The sequence below is a fragment of the Nicotiana attenuata genome, chromosome 2 (assembly GCF_001879085.1).
Source record: "Nicotiana attenuata strain UT chromosome 2, NIATTr2, whole genome shotgun sequence".
NCBI classification, from domain to species: Eukaryota; Viridiplantae; Streptophyta; class Magnoliopsida; order Solanales; family Solanaceae; genus Nicotiana; species Nicotiana attenuata.
The window spans coordinates 50,566,886-50,585,415 of NC_031990.1; the positions used below are offsets into that span (position 1 = coordinate 50,566,886).

The 18,530-nt window shown below is 46.0% G+C and overlaps 1 protein-coding gene across 1 annotated transcript; it reads right to left on the minus strand.

Annotated features, from left to right (window-relative positions):
- On the minus strand, positions 530-5,895 carry LOC109219436 (serine/arginine-rich splicing factor RSZ22-like). Its single transcript, XM_019383897.1, has 4 exons — positions 5,783-5,895; positions 5,400-5,482; positions 5,008-5,207; positions 530-682 (listed from the first exon to the last, which is right to left on the minus strand). Exons 1-4 carry the CDS (start codon positions 5,893-5,895, stop codon positions 530-532), a joined length of 549 nt encoding a protein of 182 aa, XP_019239442.1.

The window sequence follows — 18,530 nt, forward strand, 5'->3', positions numbered from 1 at the left end:
CATCATTTACACCCATTACTCACCTCAAGTCGGCCCAAAGTCTAGCTCGTTATGCCTTTTCCTCTCGAATTGACCTCCTCGCGCGTCAAATCTGATCAAAACCACAAGGAATACATTACAATAGGCTAAGGGAATATAACCCAATCGAAAAGACTCGAAAAACGCCAAAAATCACGAAGTTGGCAAAACCCGAGCCCCGGGCCCACTTCTCGAAAAATTATAAAATTTACATCATCGGATTCCTCGTCTCGCCACTAGTCCATGCATATCAAATTTATTAAAATCGGAGTCCATTTGACCTTCCAAATTCCATTTTTAACTTATAATTTCTCAAGCCCTAACTACCCCATTTTTGATGAATTTCCACTAATTTCCATGTTAAATCCACCATAAACTCGAATAATTAGGCCAAGGGACTTACCTCTAATCGATTCCCAGTCGAAACTCTCAAAAATCCTCGCCCCAAAGCTCTCAAGGTCGCTCAACAATGGTGGAAAATACCCCAAGCTCGCGGATGAAATATGATATTTTAACCCTTCTGTCCAGTCGACTTTCGCTTCTGCGGTCCCGCTTCGGCTTTTGCAGTACCGCTTCTGCGGCCAAATTCCCGCTTTTGCGGATTCTCATTAAAAATTCCCATTTCGCTTTTGCGGCTAAAACTCCGCTTCTGCGGAGCTCCCTCCTATGACCAAAACCGCTTCTGCGGTTAACCGTCCGCTTCTGCGGACCCGCTGATGCGATTATCGTTCCGCTTCTACGGAACTACCCTACCATACCACGGACCGCTTTTGCGACCTTTCACCCGCTTCTGCGGTCCATTTCCGCAGAAGCGAAAATACCAGATACCAGCAATGTGAACCTGCAACAAATTCTAAAAACTTCCCGTTTAACCACCCGAACTCACCCCGAGGCCCCCGGGACCTCAACCAAAAGCACAGACATGATCCAATACCCTATTCAAACTTGTTCCAATCTTAAAAACACATGCAACAACACAAAAATCCTCATTTCCCATCAATTTCAAGCCTAAGTTCCTCAAATTCTTCCGAAACTCACATTCAATCAAAAACCCAACCAAATCACCTCCGAATCACCTGAAATTTTGCACGCATATCCAAAATCACCTAACGAAGCTGCTGCAACTCTCGGAATTCCATTCCGAGCCTCAGATCAAAAACTCACCTACCAACCGGAACTCGCCAAAATACTAACTTCGCCAATTCAAGCCTAATTCTACACCGGACCTCCAAAATCACTTCCGATAACACTCCTAAGTCACAAATCATCCCCCGAAGCTAACAGAATCACCGGAGATCACATCCGAGCCCTCTAACTCATTAGTCAACATCCGGTTGATTTTTCCAATATAATCCTTCCTTAAAGAGACTAAATGTCTCATTTTCTACCAAAACCAACCCAATTCGACTCTAACTCACCGTGCCGATTATGGAACATGAAGAAGCAATAAACGGGGAAAACGGGGCGGTAACACATGAGACGACGGGTCGGGTCGTCACATCCTCCCCAACTTAAACAAACGCTCGTCCTCGAGCGGGTCAAGGAACATACCTGAAGTCTCAAGTAGGTGAGGATATCTGCTCCGCATCTCCTGCTCGGTCTCCCAGGTAGCCTCCCCCACGGGCCGACCTCTCCACTGCACCTTCACCGAAGCTATATCCTTTGATCTCAACTTTCGAACCTGACGACCCAAAATAGCCACTGGCTCCACATCATAGGTCAAGTCATCATCCAACTGAACCGTGCTGAAGTCTAACACATGAGACGGGTCCCCAACATACTTCCGGAGCATAGAAACATGGAATACCGGATGAACCCCCGACAAGCTGGGTGGCAAAGCAAGCATATAGGCCACCTCCCCAATCCTCCTAAGTACCTCAAAAGGCCCAATGAACTGCGGACTCAACTTCCCTTTCTTTCCAAACCTCATAACGCCCTTCATGGGCGAAACCTTCAAGACCTTCTCGCCCACCATATAGGATACGTCTCGAACCTTCCGGTCCGTATAACTCTTCTGACGCGACTGAGTTGTACGAAGTCTCTCCTGGATCACTTTCACCTTCTCTAAGGCATCCTGGACCAACTCTGTCCCCAATAGCCTAGCCTCGCCGGGCTCAAACCAACCAACCGGAGATCTACACCGTCTCCCATATAAGGCCTCATACGGCGCCATCTAAATACTGGATTGATAGCTGTTGTTGTAAGCAAACTCTGCAAGTGGAAAGAACTCAGCCCAAGAACCTCCAAAATCAATAACACGGGCACGCAACATGTCCTCCAATATCTGAATGGTACGCTCGGACTGCCCGTCCGTCTGAGGATGAAATGCTGTGCTCAGCTCCACCTGTGTACCCAACTCCCGCTGAAAAGTCCTCCAAAACTGGGAAGTAAACTGAGTACCTCTATCTGAGATAATGGAAACTGGGACCCCATGCAACAGAACAATCTCCCGGATGAAAATCCCTGCCAGCCGCTCCGAAGAATAGGTAGTACACACCGGAATGAAGTGCGCAGACTTGGTCAACCGATCCACAATCACCCAAATCGAATCAAACTTCCTCGAGGTACGAGGGAGACCACTCACAAAATCCATAGTAATCCTCTCCCATTTCCACTCCGGAATATCCATCCGCTGAAGTACACCACCGGGCCTCTGATGCTCATATTTTCCCTACTGACAGTTGAAACACCGAGCTACATAACTCACAATATCTTTCTTCATTCTCCTCCACCAGTAGTGTTGTCTCAAATCCTGATACATCTTCGCAGCACCCGGATGAATGGAATACCGCGAGCTGTGGGCCTCCTCTAATATCAACTCCCGAAGCCCATCCACATTGGGAAATACGGCCCTGCATCCTCAACACGTCATCATCATCAATAGTCACATCTCTGGCATCATCATGCTGGACCCTGTCCTTAAGGACAAGCAAATGCGGATCATCATACTGGCGCTCTCTAATGCGGTCATACAAGGAGGACCGAGAATCCACACAAGCCAACACCCCCACTAGGCTCCGAAATATCTAACCTCACCATCCGATTGGCCAAAGCCTGGACATCAACCGCAAAAGGCCTCTCCCCAGCTGGAATGTATGCCAAACTACCCATACTCACCGCCTTCCGGCTCAAAGCATCAGCCACTAGGCCTTCCCCGGATGATACAGAATGGCAATATCATAGTCATTGAGTAACTCAAGCCACCTCCGCTGCCTCAAATTAAGATCCTTCTGCTTGAACAAATGCTGAAGACTGCGATGATCAGTGAATACCTCATAAGATACGCCATATAAATAGTGCCTCAAATCATGAACTATAGCAGCCAACTCCAAATCATGTACAGGGTAGTTCTTCTCATGGGGCTTCAACTGACGAGAAGCATATGCAATAACTCTACCCTCCTGCATCAACACACATCCGATCCCCACTCTCGAAGCATCACAATATACAGTGTAAGAACCTGAAGCTGATGGCAATACCAATACTGGAGTTGTGATCAAAGTTGTCTTGAGCTTCTGAAAGCTCTCCTCGCACTCGTCCGACCATACAAATGGTGCACCCTTCTGCGTCAACTTGGTCAAGGGCGAAGCAATAGATGAAAAACCCTGGATGAACCGGCGATAATAACCCGCCAAACCGAGGAAACTTCGAATCTCTGTGGCTGAGGACGGTCTAGGCCAACTCTGCACCGCCTCTATCTTCTTTGGATCAACCTGAATACCATCACTGGACACCACGTGCCCCAGGAAAGCCACAGAACCAAGCCAAAACTTACACTTGGAGAACTTTGCATAAAGCTTCTCCTCCCTCAATCTCTGTAGTACCACTCTCAAATGCTGTGCGTGCTCATCCTGGCTACGCGAGTACACCAGGATGTCATCAATAAAAACAATCACAAATGAATCGAGATACGGCCGAAATACACTGTTCATCAAGTGCATTAACGCGGCTGGGGCATTAGTCAGCCCGAAGGACATAACCAGAAACTCATAGTGCCCATATCTAGTCCGGAAAACGGTCTTCATAATATATAAATCCCTAATATTCAGCTGGTGATAGCCTGAACGGAGGTCAATCTTGGAGAATACCCTTCCCCCTGAAGCTGGTCAAACAAATCATCAATACGGGCAGGGGATACTTGTTCTTCACTGTCACCTTGTTCAATTGCTTGTAGTCAATGCACATTCTCATTGTGCCATCCTTTTTCTTCACAAACAAGATCGGTGCACCCCATGGTGACACACTCGGATGAATGAACCCCTTATCTAGGAGCTCCTGAAGCTGATCTTTTAGTTCTTTCAACTCTGCTGGTGCCATGCAATACGGAGGAATAGAAATGGGCTGAGTGCCCGGCACCAGATCAATACCAAAATCAATGTCCCTGTCCGGCGGCATGCCCGGCAGGTCTGCTGGAAACACATCAGGGAAGTCCCTCACAACGGGCACAGAATCAAGACTAGGAGTCTCAGCTCCGACACCTCTCACGAAAGCCAAGTACGATAGACAACCTTTCCCAACCATCCGCTGGGCCTTTAGAAAAGAAATCACCTTGCTGGGAACATAGTCAGTCATACCACGCCACTCAATCCTCGGAACACCCGGTATGGCCAATGTGACTGTCTTGGCATGACAGTCCAAAATAGCATGGCACGAAGATAGCCAATCCATACCCAGAATAACATCAAAATCTACCATGCTCAACAGCAACAAATCAACTCGGGTCTCCAGACCCCCAATAGTCACTAGACAAAACCGATACACATGGTCTACAACAATAGTATCACCCACCGGGGTAGATACATGCACAGGTAAAGCAAGACACCCACGGGTCGTACCCAAGTGATAAGCAAAATATGAAGACACATAGGAATAGGTAGAACCGGGATCAAATAGGACAGAGGCATCCCTGTGGCAGACTAAGATAATACCTCTGATAACAGCATCTGATGCAATGGCGTCCCTCCTTTCTGGGAGAGCATAGAATCGAGCCTGGCCACCACCAGATCGGTCTCCACCCCTAGGGCGGCCCCTGGCTGCCTGGCCCCAACCCCTACCTGACTGGGAGGGTGCTGAAGTAGATGGAGTAGAAGACGAGGACTGATCCCTCTGCTGAAACCGACCACCACGACGTCGAGGACAATCCCTCTTCATATGGCCAAACTCACCGCACTCGTCGCAACTGCCTGGTGCTGGAGAAGGGGACTGAAGGGAACCCCTCGCTGCAGAAGAACCCTGGGCTGAAGAGGCATGAGAAGAGCTCTGTGCGGGAAGGGCACTAAGTGAAGGCTGGCCCTGCTGAAATCCCTGATGACCACGACCTGAAGAAGCCCCACTATACTCAGGGCGAGCTGACAGAGGAGGCCTGAAGGAATGACCTCTACCACGCTGGAACTGGCCCCTAGATGGAGCACCACTAAAACTGCCTGAACCTCGAGGCCTCTTGGCCGCCCTCTCCTCACGCTCCCTACGGCAAACCGTCTCAATATCACGAGCAATATCAACTACCTCCTCGAACGAGGCACCCAAAACCCTCTCTCTGGTCATCAAAATGCGGAGTGAATAGTTGAGGCCATCCACGAACCTCCTAATCCTCTCTCGATCTGTCGGAATCATCCAAGTATCATGACGAGCTAGCTGTGAAAATCTCATCTCGTACTGGGTCACAGACATGTCCCCCTGAGTCAACCACTCAAACTGACGACGCAGCTCCTCCCTGCGAGACTGTGGTACGTACTTCTCCAGAAAGAGAGTGGAGAACTGCTGCCTTGTAAGGGGCGTTGCACCAACAGGCCTACGCCTCTCCAAATCCTCCCACCATGTAAATGCAGCCCTTGAGAACTGGAAAGTAGTAAAAGCCACTCCACTCGACTCCAACATCCCTGCGGTGCGAAGCATACGCTGACACTTGTCAAGAAAACCCTGGGCATCCTCGCCCTCAGCACCATTGAACACCGGAGGCTGGAGCCTACAGAACCTCTCAAGACGACGCTGCTCATCGTCTGGCATAGCTGGAACCACATAGTCTGGAGCTGGTGCAACTGGTGCAACTGGGGCAACTGGCGCAACTGGGGCAACTGGTGCAACTCTCGGTGTCTGCAATCCCTGAACAACCTGCTTAGGTGTGCGAGCACCGGGGGTCTGATGACCTCCCCCGGTCTGTGAGGTAGCTGCCGCAGTAGTGGCTGAGACTGCCTGAGCCAGGCCAGTGCAAACGGATAATATCTAAGCCAAAGCCTCCTGGAGGCCAGGAATCACAATAGGCACTGCCGGTGCCTGCACAGGTGCTGCTGGAGCATCTACAGCTGGAGGCTGGTCCTGAACCGGGGCAGCTGGTGGATATACAGGTGCTGCCCTCGCTGGTCTGCCTCAACCACGACCACGACCGCGTCCACAGCCTCTAGTGGGTGGTACTGGTGGTCGTCCGCCACGTCCGGTAGCACGGGTTCTCGCCATCTGCGAGAGAATAGAATACGGAAGTTTAGTTCTCGGACCAACAAAGTCGCACGACAGGAATTTCAAGAATATAAATTTTTTCCTAAAGGTTCTACAGCCTCTCGAGGATAAATACAGACGTCTCCGTATCGATCCGCGAGACTCTACTAAACCGGCTTATGATTCGCGGGACCAAGTAACCTAGGCTCTGATACCAACTTGTCACGACCCAACCCCCGGTCGTGATGGCGCCCAACACATTGCTAGGCAAGCCCGACCTTTCGACAATAATACCAACTCTTAATGATTCATAAATTCAAAACGCAGATATTAATTACTAAGCCATTTTATCAAAAGTCTAGAAATACTGAGTAATATACAAAAGTCTAACAAAGTACTGAAACATAAACCCAAACAGGATCTGGTGTCACGAACACGAGCCTCTAATACAGAGTGTCATCCTATAACAAGACTGTCTAAGAAACAAAATAATGAAAGATAGGTATAGGAGGGAAGGATCAAGGCTGCGAACGCCATGCAGCTACCTCGATGCTCCCGGTGATATGCTGCTCAGCTAGACAGGTCCTCCCTCAGATTGTGATGCACCTAAATCTGCACTCAAGGTGCAGGGAGTAGAGTGAGTACTCCGAATCAGTGAGTAATAAGCATAAATAATAACTGAAGATAAGAAATCAGTGAAAAACACAAGGCAACTATAACGGGCAGTACCAAACCTTTAACAGTAAGATCGGCAAGTCAATAAAGTAATAGTACAGAAAGAACCATGACAGGTAACAGGTAAGGAATGATGCAATGATGCAATGCAATACAAATACCGGTACACTCAGGTACCCACTGCGGCGTGCAGTCCGAGCCAACCATATATTTTACGTCGACGGCGCTCACTGTGGGTATGTACAGACTCCGGAGGGGCTCCTACAGCCCAAGCGCAAATAAGCCATCTCGTGGCGCCAACCAGGCCCTCGGCCTCAATATCACATAGTATTGCTGCGCCGTGCAGCCCGAGCCATCCATAAATCCAGAAATCACAACAAGCCCCTCGGGCACTTTTAAATCAGTAATCCACAACCCAAAATATCATTTAAAATATCATTTGAATTTTCAAGTTTAGAAAAAAGGGGTTGAGTTTGCAAAAATAGTACTTAAAACCTTGGAATGAGGCTAAATAATGTGCAAAGTATGCAAATTAGTGAAATCAAACCCTGAAGGATCCAAATAACCGGCACGAAGCCCAAATATAACAGTCAAATCCAAGTAAAGATGATTTTCAACAAGTTCTAGTAGAAAAACACAGTAAAACATCACCGAGACGGACCAAGTCACAATCCCCAATAACCAACAGCCCCGCACTCGTCATAGAAGCGTGCCTCGCCTCAATATAGCGGTACGATGTGGAATTCCGGGGTCTCAAACCCTCAGTACATCATTTACACCCATTACTCACCTCAAGCCGGCCCAAAGTCTAGCTCGCTATGCCTTTTCCTCTCGAATTGACCTCCTCGCGCGTCAAATCTGATCAAAACCACAAGGAATACATTACAATAGGCTAAGGGAATATAACCCAATCGAAAAGACTCGAAAAATGCCAAAAATCACGAAGTTGGCAAAACCCGAGCCCCGGGCCCACTTCTCGAAAAATTATAAAATTTATATCATCGGATTCCTCGTCTCGCCACGAGTCCATGCATATCAAATTTATTAAAATCGGAGTCCATTTGACCTTCCAAATTCTATTTTTAACTTATAATTTCTCAAGCCCTAACTTACCCCATTTTTGATGAATTTCCACTAATTTCCATGTTAAATCCACCATAAACTCGAATAATTAGGCCAAGGGACTTACCTCTAATCGATTCCCAGTCGAAACTCTCAAAAATCCTCGCCCCAAAGCTCTCAAGGTCGCTCAACAATGGTGGAAAATACCCCAAGCTCGCGGATGAAATATGATATTTTAACCCTTCTGCCCAATCGACTTTCACTTCTGCGGTCCCGCTTCCGCTTATGCGGGACCGCTTCTGCGGTCAAATTCCCGCTTTTGCGGATTCTCATTAAAAATTCCCATTCCGCTTTTGCGGCTAAAACTCCGCTTCTGCGGAGCTCCCTCCTATGACCAAAACTGCTTCTGCGGTTAACCGTCTGCTTCTGCGGACCCGCTGATGCGATTATCGTTCCGCTTCTGCGGAACTACCCTACCAGACCACGGACCGCTTTTGCGACCTTTCACCCGCTTCTGCGGAACCGCTTCTGCGGTCCGTTTCCGCAGAAGCGAAAATACCAGATACCAGCAATGTGAACCTGCAACAAATTCTAAAAACTTCCCGTTTAACCACCCGAACTCACCCCAAGGCCCCCGGGACCTCAACCAAAAGCACAAACATGATCCAATACCCTATTCAAACTTGTTCCAATCTTAAAAACACATCCAACAACACAAAAATCCTCATTTCCCATCAATTTCAAGCCTAAGTTCCTCAAATTCTTCCGAAACTCACATTCAATCAAAAACCCAACCAAATCACCTCCGAATCACCTGAAATTTTGCACGCATATCCAAAATCACCTAACGAAGCTGCTGCAACTCTCGGAATTCCATTCCGAGCCTCAGATCAAAATCTCACCTACCAACCGGAATTCGCCAAAATACTAACTTCGCCAATTCAAGCCTAATTCTACACCGGACCTCCAAAATCACTTCCGATCACATTCCTAAGTCACAAATCATTCCCCGAAGCTAACCGAATCACCAGAGATCACATCCGAGCCCTCTAACTCATTAGTCAACATCCGGTTGATTTTTCCAATATAAGCCTTCCTTAAAGAGACTAAATGTCTCATTTTCTACCAAAACCAATCCAATTCGACTCTAACTCACCAAATTCCGATAATGGAACATGAAGAAGCAATAAACGGGGAAAACGGGGCGGTAACACATGAGACGACGGGTCGGGTCGTCACAGTCTCAAGGCTTGTGGGCTAATGTAGCAGGAAGGATCTTTAGTCTGGCTCGAGCTAATGAATTCACATGAGTTGTGGTGGCACGGGTAGGTGTACGAGGTGATAAATGTGGTTTTGGGAAATTCCGGAGTGGTTCTTGGCACGTTCGAGGACAAAGTATGTTTAAGTGGGGGAGAATGTAACGACTCGACTAGTCGTTTTGAGCTCTAGCGTGTCGTTTGGAGGTTTGAGGCCTTGAGTAGCTTCACTTCATGTTTTATGACTTGTACGCGTAGTCGAAATCAAATTTTGGGAAGTTCGGAGTTGATTCAGATGGAAAATTCTCAATTCAGAAGCTTTAAGTTGGAAGAGTTAACCAAGGGTTGACTTTTTTGACTTTTCGAACGGAGTTGGGAATCATTATAAATTATTAAATTGTAAGCATTGGAGTATATTTTGATTGATTTGCATGTTTTTTGACTAGTTTCGAATCGTTTGGCTTTGAGTCGAGGAGTTAGAGAGGTATTGGAGTCGGTTATGGAACTTCGGAGCGAAGTAAGTCTCATGTCTAACCTTGTGAGGGGCAAATTACCCCGTAGGTGTTATTCTTGATATTCTACTTGTTGTGGGAGCTGCGCACGTATGAGGTGACAAGTGTCCGTGCGCATGCTAGAATTCCTGATTATATCCGGGTAGACTAGGATTCACGCCATGCTTTATTTGTACTAGTTGAGTTATTCTTGCCGGCTTAGTTACTTGATTTAGCATTACGGCCTAAGACTAGGCTTGCGTTGAGTGATGGACTCGCTATTGTAAGAGATTTGACGAGCTACTTGATTAGCCGCGGAATAATTGTGCTTCCGTTACGAATTTCTCTCACGTTGGGTGTTTTCATTGAAAAGCTTCTTTTAATTTCATAACTCACACGTATATTCATGAGTGGGGTCAAGGACTTGTTAAAGCTTCGTATTCTAATGGGATCGGGCCATCCGCCTTGGCAGGATTATGTACCACACTCTTATGGGATCGGGTCATTTGCCTCGGTTGGATATTGTAACACACTCTTATGAGATCGGGCGTTCGCCTTGGCAGTATCATATTCTTATGGGATCGGGCTGTTCGCCTCGACAGTATCATATTGTTATGGGATCGGGTTGTTCGCCTCGGTAGTATCATGTATCATATTCTTTGGGGATCGGGCCGTTCGGCTCGGCATTTCTATAAAATACTCCTAGGGGATCGGCCGTTTGCCTCGGCAACTTCATGAAATACTCTTATGGGATCGGACCATTCGCCTCGGCAGAATCGTGCGTAGTATTTGACAAGAAGCCAGCGTATCCGTGAGTTTTCCTGATTTGAGTTGTGACGACCTATCTGGTGGGGACCATTTTATATATATATACTCCAGTTGAGGAGGTATTCAATAATTGAGAGGTAGTGTTTACCGTTCAGAGTAGGATCGTACCACGTACCTATATTTGCTTACACTGTTTATATAACATGACTCATACTTGTTTACTTTCTACTGTACTTGATTTATTGGACCACTATTAAGTTTCGATGTCGACCCCTCGTCACTATTTCTCCGGGGTTAGGCTAGATGCTTACTGGGTACGCGTTGATTTACGTACTCATGCTACACTTCTGCACTTATTGTGCAGGTATATATTAAGGGTGGTCTTTTGGGAGCAAAGGCACGGATATTGCGGGGACTTTATGGTGAGCTGCATCTCATGTTACGATCCGCAACATACAAAGTCTCCATCAAATTATTTACATTTTCTTGTCTAACTTGTATTCTAGACAGATGTTGTACTGTTATTGTACCTTCTAGTATATGCTCATGCACTTGTGACACTGAGTTTTGGGGTGTTCTAGAATTTTTATGGATTGTTTTAAATTGATACACTTTTACTTATTATTTTTAATTAAACTGTACGTAACTACGATTTATTTTAATGCAATGACCTCTCTATCTAGATAATATTCATGATTTTAAAAATAATAAAATGAATAATTAAGCGTTGGCTTGCCTAACGGCGACGTTGGGCGCCATCACGGCCTATAGTAAATCTTTTGTCGTGGCATATGCAATCTCCTATCTATTATGTTAGTAAAGTCTTAATGGGAGCAGAAACTCGCTACGTACACCTTGAAAAATCTGCCTTAGTTCTCGTAGTCGCCGCTCGAAAGCTTGGGCCTTATTTTCAGTGCCACCCAATAGCCATAGTGACAATCTTTCCCTTGCGGAATATCCTTAATAAACCTGAACTTTCAGGTCGATTGGCAAAATGGGCAATCGTAATGAGTGAATTTGACTTAGAATATAAACCCAGGACTACGATCAAGTCACAAGTTTTGGCTGACTTTATGGCTGATTTCAGTCCTGGACTACTGTCTTTGGCCACCAAAGAAGCGATGATGGTGTTGGATTGACATCAGGAGTCTGGACCTTGGTCACGGACGGAGCATCCAACGTGAAAGGGTCCGGGCTCGGGGTAATACTAATCACACCCTCGGGAGAAACCTTAAGGCAGGCCATAAGAACTGTTCCCTTGACTAACAATGAAGCCGAGCATGAGGATTTGATTGCAGGACTTGAGCTGGCCCGGGGACTGGACTCCGAGGTCAGAGAAATCAAATGTGATTCTTAACTGGTAGTACAAGTATATGGGGTCTTCGACACTAAAGAGGAGCGCATGAAACAATATGTAGTTAAAGTATAGACTCTGCTCACACAGTTAATGGAATAGTCAATCACCCACACCCGAGGGAAGAAAATGCAGAAGCTGACACGTTGGCCAACCTGGGCTCGTCCTCGGAGATAAAAGGATCCAACTCCTATACGGTTGTACAGCTCATGCATTCGGTATTGGATGTGGAAAGTTATTGTGAAGTAAACGCGACTAATTTGGTCTGGGACTGAAGAAATGAGATCATTGATTATCTTGAGCACGACAAACTACCCGAAGATCCCAAGGCATCCCGAGCGCTACGTACTAAAGCAGCCCGTTATTTCTTCAGGGGAGGCCAATTGTATAGAAAGTCTTTCCAAGGCGCGTTGGCCCGATACTTAGGAGCATCCGAGGCTAATTACGTCATGAGGGAAGTTCACGAAGGAATCTGTGGAAATCATTTGGGTGCGGACTCGTTGGTATTAAAGCTAATTAGGGTAGGATATTACCGCCCTTGGATGGAACAAGACGCTAAGACATATGTTCAGAAATGCGACAAGTGTCAACACTATGCGCCGTTGGTGCATCAACCAGCAAAACTATTGCATTCAGTATTGTCGCCCTGGCCAATCATGAAATGGGGGATGGACATAGTGGGTCCGCTGCCGCCAGCTCCAGGTAAGGTAAGATTTATTTTGATTTTAACTGACTACTTTTCTAAGTGGGTCGAAGCAGGTCCTTACCAGAAAATCGGCGAGCACAAAGTGGTCGATTCCTGTGGGAGAACATAATTTGCAGGTTCGGGATACCAAAGGAGATAGCCTGCGACAACGGGACACAATTTATAGGTGAAAAAGTTACAAAATTCCTTGAAGACTTGAAAATAAAAAGAATCACATCTTCTCCATACCATCCGAGCACAAACGGCCAAGCGGAATTGACAAGCAAAGTGATTATTTACAATATCAAAAAGAGATTGGAAGCAGCCAAAGGCAAATGGCCCAAAGAGTTACCGGGAGTGCTATGGGCATACCGAAGGACGACCAAGTCAAGCACGGGGGAGACACATTTCTCTCTTGTATACAGAACAAAAGCCCTAATCCCGGTGGAAGTGGGAGAACCTACTATGAGATACTTCTGGGCGAATGAAGAAGCAAATAACGAAGCATTGTTGGTCATATTGGAGCTACTCGACGAACGCAGGTACTTGGCACATATAAGGATTGTGACCCAGAAACAAGAATGGAAAGATACTACAATCGAAAAGCCAATCTCCGTTATTTCAAAGTAGGACTTACTTTTAAGGAAAGTAACTCAAAACACCCGAGAGCTCAACGCAGGAAAGCTGGGTCCAACGTGGGAAGGCCCCTACCGTGTTTCAGTTGTCGCCGGGAAGGGATCATATGAATTAGAAAACCAAGACGGAGTAAAATTGCCGAGCAACTAGAATGTGACACACCTCAAAAGTACTATTGCTGATGGGGACCGCTTACACTGAAAGTATGTGGTGCACTCTTTTTCCCTTCATCCGGTTTTTATCCCAATTAGGTTTTCTGGTAAGGTTTTTAACAAGGCAGCAACGAAAAGCATACTACGAAGGAAATTCCACCAATACAAATAATACCTTTAAACAACAATGCATGGAAACAACAAGACACTACGGGATGGTTAGATAGTCTTTGGCTCAATAGCAAGTTCCTAACGGGAAACAAAGCTTGTTATGGGACCAAAAGTTATCCGGCCGTTCACGAGTGCCACTTAACTTCAAGCCACTGGGGTGGTTAGATAATCGTTTGCTCAGTAGCAAAGTTCCTAACAGGAAATGAGCTTACTATCGGACCAAAGATTATCCAACCATTCACTAGTGGAATCATCCAAGGAACAAGACTTCCAGTGTTCAAATTAATATTTTTCGCATTCGAACACTATGGGGGATGATATGAGAATATGGCAACATGAATGCCATATAAATCGGGACTACGAAATCCCGTAACAAAGATGTATCATCGGGACATCGGACTGTGCAGCCAGCCCCGTAGAAACAAGTTGTACAAATTAGCCACAATAAATTGCAATTTCTTTTCAGCACAATGAATGCTTATGTACTTTTGAAAATGGAAGGCATAAAGTAAAGTCTTTTTATTTTTATCTTGTTTGTTATCCAAACAATAAATTAGTTTTATCATTTGAAAGTTAATCAAGTACTTCAAATATTAGTGCTGGAATAAACAGGAGACGTCCTCTTCAAGAACACCTTACACATAAGAGGCCCTCTCTTATGAAACCCTCACAGTAAAGGGTTGGCTCCAGAAGAATTTATGTCCAGAATCCAAATGCCATCGGGAAAAAAATACACCCGAAGCCTTGCATAACTCAGCACAAAAAAGTAAAATTTACGCAATGATTAAATGAAAAAGCACTTTTATATAACAAACGTGCCAAGCAGCACAAGTACAAATGTATGAAAAAGAAAAACAAAGGAAAAAGAAAGCAAAAAACTAAACTACTGCGTCCCCAGAACTTGGGGGAAGAAAAGCGTCTGCACCCCAGGAGAAGTAGGCGGATCTGCCACCGGCTCGGGACCTTGGCCTTCATCATCATCCCTTTCAAGTTCCTCCTCACTTCACGAGAATGCGGAACCGGAACCAGAAGAGCCAGTTGCGTCAGGTTAAATCGGGAAGCCCCTTCGAGCAGTTGACTCCAGCTCCGGGCCTTGGCAATCTCAGCATCAACATCAATGACACCCGTTTTGGCCTCTTCCAAGGTTTTTCTCCTCAAGCTATACATCGAATATGTTTTTTCAACAATGAGGTAATCAGTTCGGCGCTGAAGCTCTAACTTAGAACAACCTCGGTCAAAGGCTGTTCTGCTCGGATCTTGCGGCCTGAAGGCTGACATCAAGGTCACGGATAGTAGAGTTATAAACTTTATTGTGATCCATGACCCTCCTATACTTATCTTCCATCTAGGCACGCTTCTCCTCAACAACAACAACCTCTTCAATTTTGGAGTTCAAGGCTGCCTCCAAATTATTTAGTGTTTCGGTAGAGGCAGCCTCGCGCTCAGCAGCAGCAAGAACAACATTTTAGACCTCAGACCATTTTGCCTTGGCCTCTTGAAATTGTACCTTTAACAGGGCGGCCTCCTGGCTGAGGGTCATCAACCTTTTCTCACTCTGCTACAACTGAGCCTCCAACTCAACGGCTTCGGCAACTTGTGCTTCCAGTTCCGGGAGGCGAGCAGCAATTTTCTCCCGCTCAACCAATGGTTGATCCCGCTCGGATGTGAGTTTTTATTTTATCGAGGATCAACTTCTGAAGGACCTCGGAAGCAAGGAAGTTAGCCTGCAAAGCAAAAATTCAAATAAAAAATCTTGTCATAGCGAAACTAGAAGAAATAGTAAAAGGAACAAATATCTTACCGTTGCCGCGCTGTACATGGCATTGTTTATCATACACTAGTCTTCTACAGAAGAAAAGCCTGTTACAAGTAAGTGGAGAGGAAAGATCTTCAGGGATTCTTACGCGAGACAGAAAGTGTAACTACCGAAGCTCTTTCAACTTGTCCTGTCTTTTGATAAGTATTGCGGTTAAGTAACAAGATGAGAGTCGGAAAATAGAAATAAGAACTATCAAGTGATTCATCCGAGAGAGAGAGAGTATTTTATTCTTATCTTTATCTGAAGCCAGAGGCTTCAGGTAATTGGCAAGTTCCACCGGCCGGGATAACAGATGGCACTCGGTAGAGACCGAGAAGGAGACGCTCCTCCTTCTATGAGGATCTGCGGAGGGGGGAGAATAGTTACGCCCCAAATTCCCATAGCCTGGTACTGTGGGGGGCATCCTCCTCTCAGGTGTCTATGGCCGGTGGGGATGATGTAGCAGTTGCTGGTGGTGAAGGTACAACTGGGCGAAGAAGGAGATGAAGCTGATGGCGTTGTTGGTTGAGAAGCAGCTGCGGCGAAAGCAGTGCTAGTTGTTGGTTTCTCATCAACCGAAGACGGAAGAGGCCCGGTACCCAGCCTCAAAGTACCGGGAGCAACTATTGGGGTTCGGAACCAAGAATTGGCATCTTCCACTACATCACACTCTCTCAAGAGCGCTTGGACGTCGTCCTCGGTTGGTGATTTTAGCTCTTCAGATTGAGCATTTTCTTGAACTGATGAAGGTCGTCGTCTCCTCTGTAGGGAAGCCCCTTCATCACTGCCTTCCCCATCACCATCAATCACCATAGTAGTTGTGGCTAGCTCGGGCGCGACGTTCTTCACCCTTTTTATTTTTTCCCTCGATCGTGGAGGAACGTCGCCTTTTTTGTTGCTTATCCGGTCGGGGACTCCGAGAGGAAGCACTTGCACCGGAAGCAGGTCCAATGGCGCCCGTTCGAGTGAAAGCCTCCTGCAGCAACCTCGTTGCACCTGTGGGATAAGCCAAAACTTCCTCCTCGGGGACAGTAACAGAGCCCTGCGGAAGACCTGAATTCAAGGGAAAGAGAAGTTAGCCAAATACATGAGGTAAAAACAAGATTAGTTCGAGAATCAACTTACCATGATTTTTGGCCTTCCACCTGTATATGAGGGCTAGTTCTTTCCACTGGCGGGTCTCGGGCGTGGTAATATCCAAAATATTTAGTACCCACTGGTCCAAGCCTTCAACCCTCGGTGGTGTCCACCGAGTTTCTGAAATAGTGAAAAGAGAAGGATTAGTAACAGCTTGAAACAACCTTTAATCAGGGAAAAGACAGATGTTGAACTTACGTGTACGAGTCCATGACTCGGGGAAAGATGGTGTGGTCAGGATGATGTCCCTGGTGGCAAATACAATGAACCGCTCCATCCATCCACGGTCGTTATCATCATCCATGCTGGTGAGCAAGGCATGGTGATAATGTTTGCTAAAGTTTATTACTCCCCCCACGGAAAATCTTGGGAGAGCAAAGGTTCATCATTCGAGCCAAGTAGAGCTCTTCCCCAGTCTCCTGGCATAGCCGTCAAAGACAGGCTACCCCCAGCCACACAGAAGGGCTCACCTATGCCAGCAGACTTGATACCGGAAGTAGAACTCCAAGATTACGGGGTCAAGTCCTCCGCTCAATGAGAATGGGTGCAAAGTGAAGGGATACGTATAAACGTATGTAAAACCCTTCTTAGGGAAGGTTACTCGCTCCGCCAGGTCGGGGGGGATGATCTCTAGGTCATGGAAACCACAATCTTCCTTCACAACAGGAATGCTAAAAGGATGGGTGGAAGAAGGGTACACACCAACAGCCTATGTATGAGAGTTGGCAGAAGGAAACTTCTCTTCAAAGTCCTTGGTTGTATTGAGCCTTCTGGAAATAATGGTGCTCACCGTATGAGGAGCAGCATCATTGATGCTTTCTTTGTTTTTTGAAGAGCCTGAGTTCTTGGAGGAGGAGGCCATAGTTAGCAGAAGGAAGTAAGAATTCTTCGAAGAAGAAAGTTAAGGAAGAGTGAAAGCAAGAAAGAGTTGAGTAAGAGAAGTTGAGAGAGTTCGAAAAATTATGAAGTGTAAAGGAAGAAAAATGAGGCGTATAAATAAAAGGAATAGTCGGCTAAAATTGTGGCCATGATTATCTCGAGAACCGGCGAAAGTATTTCTAAATCGTGGAGTGACCCATGTTCAGGATATTAAATGCAGAGAGACATGCGTTTAATCAAGCGTCAGAAACTTTTCGGAGGAGATCAGAAAATTTCCCGCCAAGAAAGGTATCTTCACCAACTTCCCGATGACACAAAGATGTGCCACCAGAAAGCAGGGGGACTATCATAATAGGGTGAAATCGGTTCATATTAAATACTCTTATGATAGAGTGACACGTGGAACTGGAGACAGACGAAATGCGAAACAGGTGAAGACCGGGGGCAGCGGCTTTGGTTGGTACCGGGAAGTCCCCGAAGGGAATATTGCTAACGAATGCCTGCCACCCGATAACATTCAATGAAGAATATTCTGCAGTATTAAATACACAGTCCGTTATAGAGAATTTTGGCATTCATAGCCTGCCGTTACACATTCTTCAATGGCCCCCATAATTATCATTTAAGAGGGGTTTGATCCTATAACCTTGTTCCCTAGGTGCAACTATAAATAGTGATTTCAACCGCCATTGTGAGGACACGGATTTTCTGACAAACTTATGCTATACTTACTTATTGATATTCATACTGTTGCCTTCGGAAGCTCTGCTCCCAGAACCAGGTATTTGTTGTCCTATTTAGATTTCAACGCTAAGTCTTGCATTATATTTAATTTATTTATCATTTTGGGATCATTCGCTTGTCTATAAACCACGTTACAAATTCAACTGTACCATTTTTCGAGTAAACAAAACTGATATTTTGTGATTTTTAAATCTTGAATTCGCCTCAGTTTGTCATGTTTTGGCTAGAGGTGAATCCAAGAATTTAAGTACAACCGTAAGAAGAATTAGCAC

Bases quoted from the DNA above. Each gene is read 5' to 3' on its own strand.
- LOC109219436 (XM_019383897.1), bottom strand. From the start codon at position 5,895: ATGTTGGAGTCGAGTGGAGTGGCTTTTACTACTTTCCAGTTCTCAAGG. The intron at 5,483-5,782 runs GCAGCAGTTCTC...GGTTTGCCGTAG, and splicing joins GGTGCAACGCCCCTTACAAG to GGAGCGTGAGGAGAGGGCGG. The intron at 683-5,007 runs GCTCGATTCTAT...TTTTGGTCATAG, and splicing joins ACCGATCTGGTGGTGGCCAG to GAGGGAGCTCCGCAGAAGCG.